The 1,836-nt window shown below is 44.1% G+C and overlaps 1 protein-coding gene across 1 annotated transcript; it reads right to left on the bottom strand.

The window, feature by feature from the left end:
• Nucleotides 1-626: 626 nt before the first annotated feature.
• On the bottom strand, nt 627-1,577 carry LOC140611344 (olfactory receptor 10H4-like). Its single transcript, XM_072788132.1, has one exon. The coding sequence runs from the start codon at nt 1,575-1,577 to the stop codon at nt 627-629; it is 951 nt and encodes a 316-aa protein (XP_072644233.1).
• Between the last annotated feature and the right edge of the window lie 259 nt (nt 1,578-1,836).

Genomic DNA, 1,836 nt, shown 5'->3' with positions numbered 1-1,836 from the left:
CTCCTTTTTGTCTGTCTGTCTTTCCATCTTTCTCTTTCTCTGCTTCACATTCTGATGTACTTCACTCAACTCAGATCAACATAGAAATCTCTTTAGGGTCCATCCACTCCAAAGACAGTGAGGAACTATAAACAGTCAACGATCTCCTTGGAGACAAAGAGTTTATCTTTTCTTGTGAATTTGTTATAATTAAAAGATAATACTTATACAACACTGGACACAGTGCCTGATAAGAAAAGCCCCAATGTTGATGCTTATTTCTGTTTATCCTTATGGTGGAGAAGGGAAGGTCCTTCCTTGCTCCTCCATTTAAGGTGAATGCCCAGACATCAGTGCCCAGACACATCCATGTGATGCCTCTCCACTAGCCCATAGGTAGATAACACATTCTTAGAAAGAGGTAATGGGATGGAATTCATCACATGGGGTCAACAAGAGACAGAGCCTGTGCAAGAGAGGGGCAAACAATTGGGGGAAAAACAAATACCTAGCTTGCTTCAATACCTATGGATGCATACAACAATTCCTATTCAGTATTTTTATATACTAAATTTCCACAACAATCTTAGGTAGAGTCATAATTATTCCAGTCCTGCTATCATATTTCCTTACCACCAAACATGCTATCAAGAGCCTAGGGGACTGAATTTTCTCTGAAAGCTTTTCTTTATGGCATTCTTGAGCTCCTTATTCCTGAGGCTGAAAATGATTGGGCTGAGAAATGGGGTGAAGACTGTATAGGTGGTGGCCATCAGGGTGTTACTGTCCATGGAATGGAGGCTCTTGGGCTTGAGGTAGATAATGGAGGCAAAACCATAGTGCACAACGACCACAGTGAGGTGGGAGACACACGTGGAGAAGGTCTTGTGCCTGCCCTCAGCAGAGGGGATTCTCAATATGGTGGACATGATGAAGACATAGGAGAGGATGATGAGGAATAAGCAGCCCATCAGGGCTGAGAGACACACCAGGATCACACTCAAGGTTACAGAGGATGTCTCATTCCCACAGGCCAATTTTAGGAGGGAAAGTACATGGCAGACAAAATGGTGGATCACATTAGACCCACAGAAGGTGAGGTGAAAAACTAACAGGGTTACCGTCATCCCTATTACTGAGCCACCAGCCCAGGTCCAAGACACCAGATGAGCACAGGTGTCGGTGCTCATGAGCACGTTGTAGCGCAGAGGGTGGCAGATGGCCACGTAGCGGTCATAGCCCATGATCGTTAGCAAGAAGGAATGGGTGAAGCCAAATGTGAAGGAGAAGAACATCTGGGTGGCACAGGCCACAAAGGTGATAGAGTGGTGGCTAGAGAGTATGTCAACCAGCATGCGAGGGGTGACAGTAACAGTGAACAGAATCTCAGAGATGGACAGGGCACACAGGAAGAGGTACATGGGTGTGTGCAGGCTGTGGTCACTCCAGACAGTAGCCATGATGAGCAGGTTCCCCAGCAGCGTGAACAGGTACATCAGCAGGTAAATCAGGAAGAAGACAGGCAGGAGATGCCTTGAGAATGTGGAGAAGCCCACAAGGATGAATTCAGACACCATGCTATAGTTCTGACCAGCCATGGATGCTGCATCTGCTGAGACTAGAAAAGGAATGAAAAAAAAAAAAAGAAGAAGAAGAAAGGGAATGAATACATGGTTTATTTTATGAAAGACAAGGATGATTCAACATCAGAGAACCTATCATGTGATTATTCACATGAATAAACTAAAAAGGCAATGTCATATAATTATATCAACTCAGGCAGCAGTCCTGAATTACAAAAGTGCAATTCCTACTTGTGATTTTAAAAATTGCTATATAGTTGACACAAAACTTTGC

The sequence above is a fragment of the Canis lupus genome, chromosome 19, assembly GCF_048164855.1.
Source record: "Canis lupus baileyi chromosome 19, mCanLup2.hap1, whole genome shotgun sequence".
In the NCBI taxonomy this organism is placed as follows: Eukaryota; Metazoa; Chordata; class Mammalia; order Carnivora; family Canidae; genus Canis; species Canis lupus.
The sequence above is the reverse complement of the archived record's forward strand: the minus strand, read 5'-3'. Positions and strand labels throughout refer to the sequence as shown.

Bases quoted from the DNA above. Each gene is read 5' to 3' on its own strand.
- LOC140611344 (XM_072788132.1), bottom strand. From the start codon at position 1,577: ATGGCTGGTCAGAACTATAGCATGGTGTCTGAATTCATCCTTGTGGGC.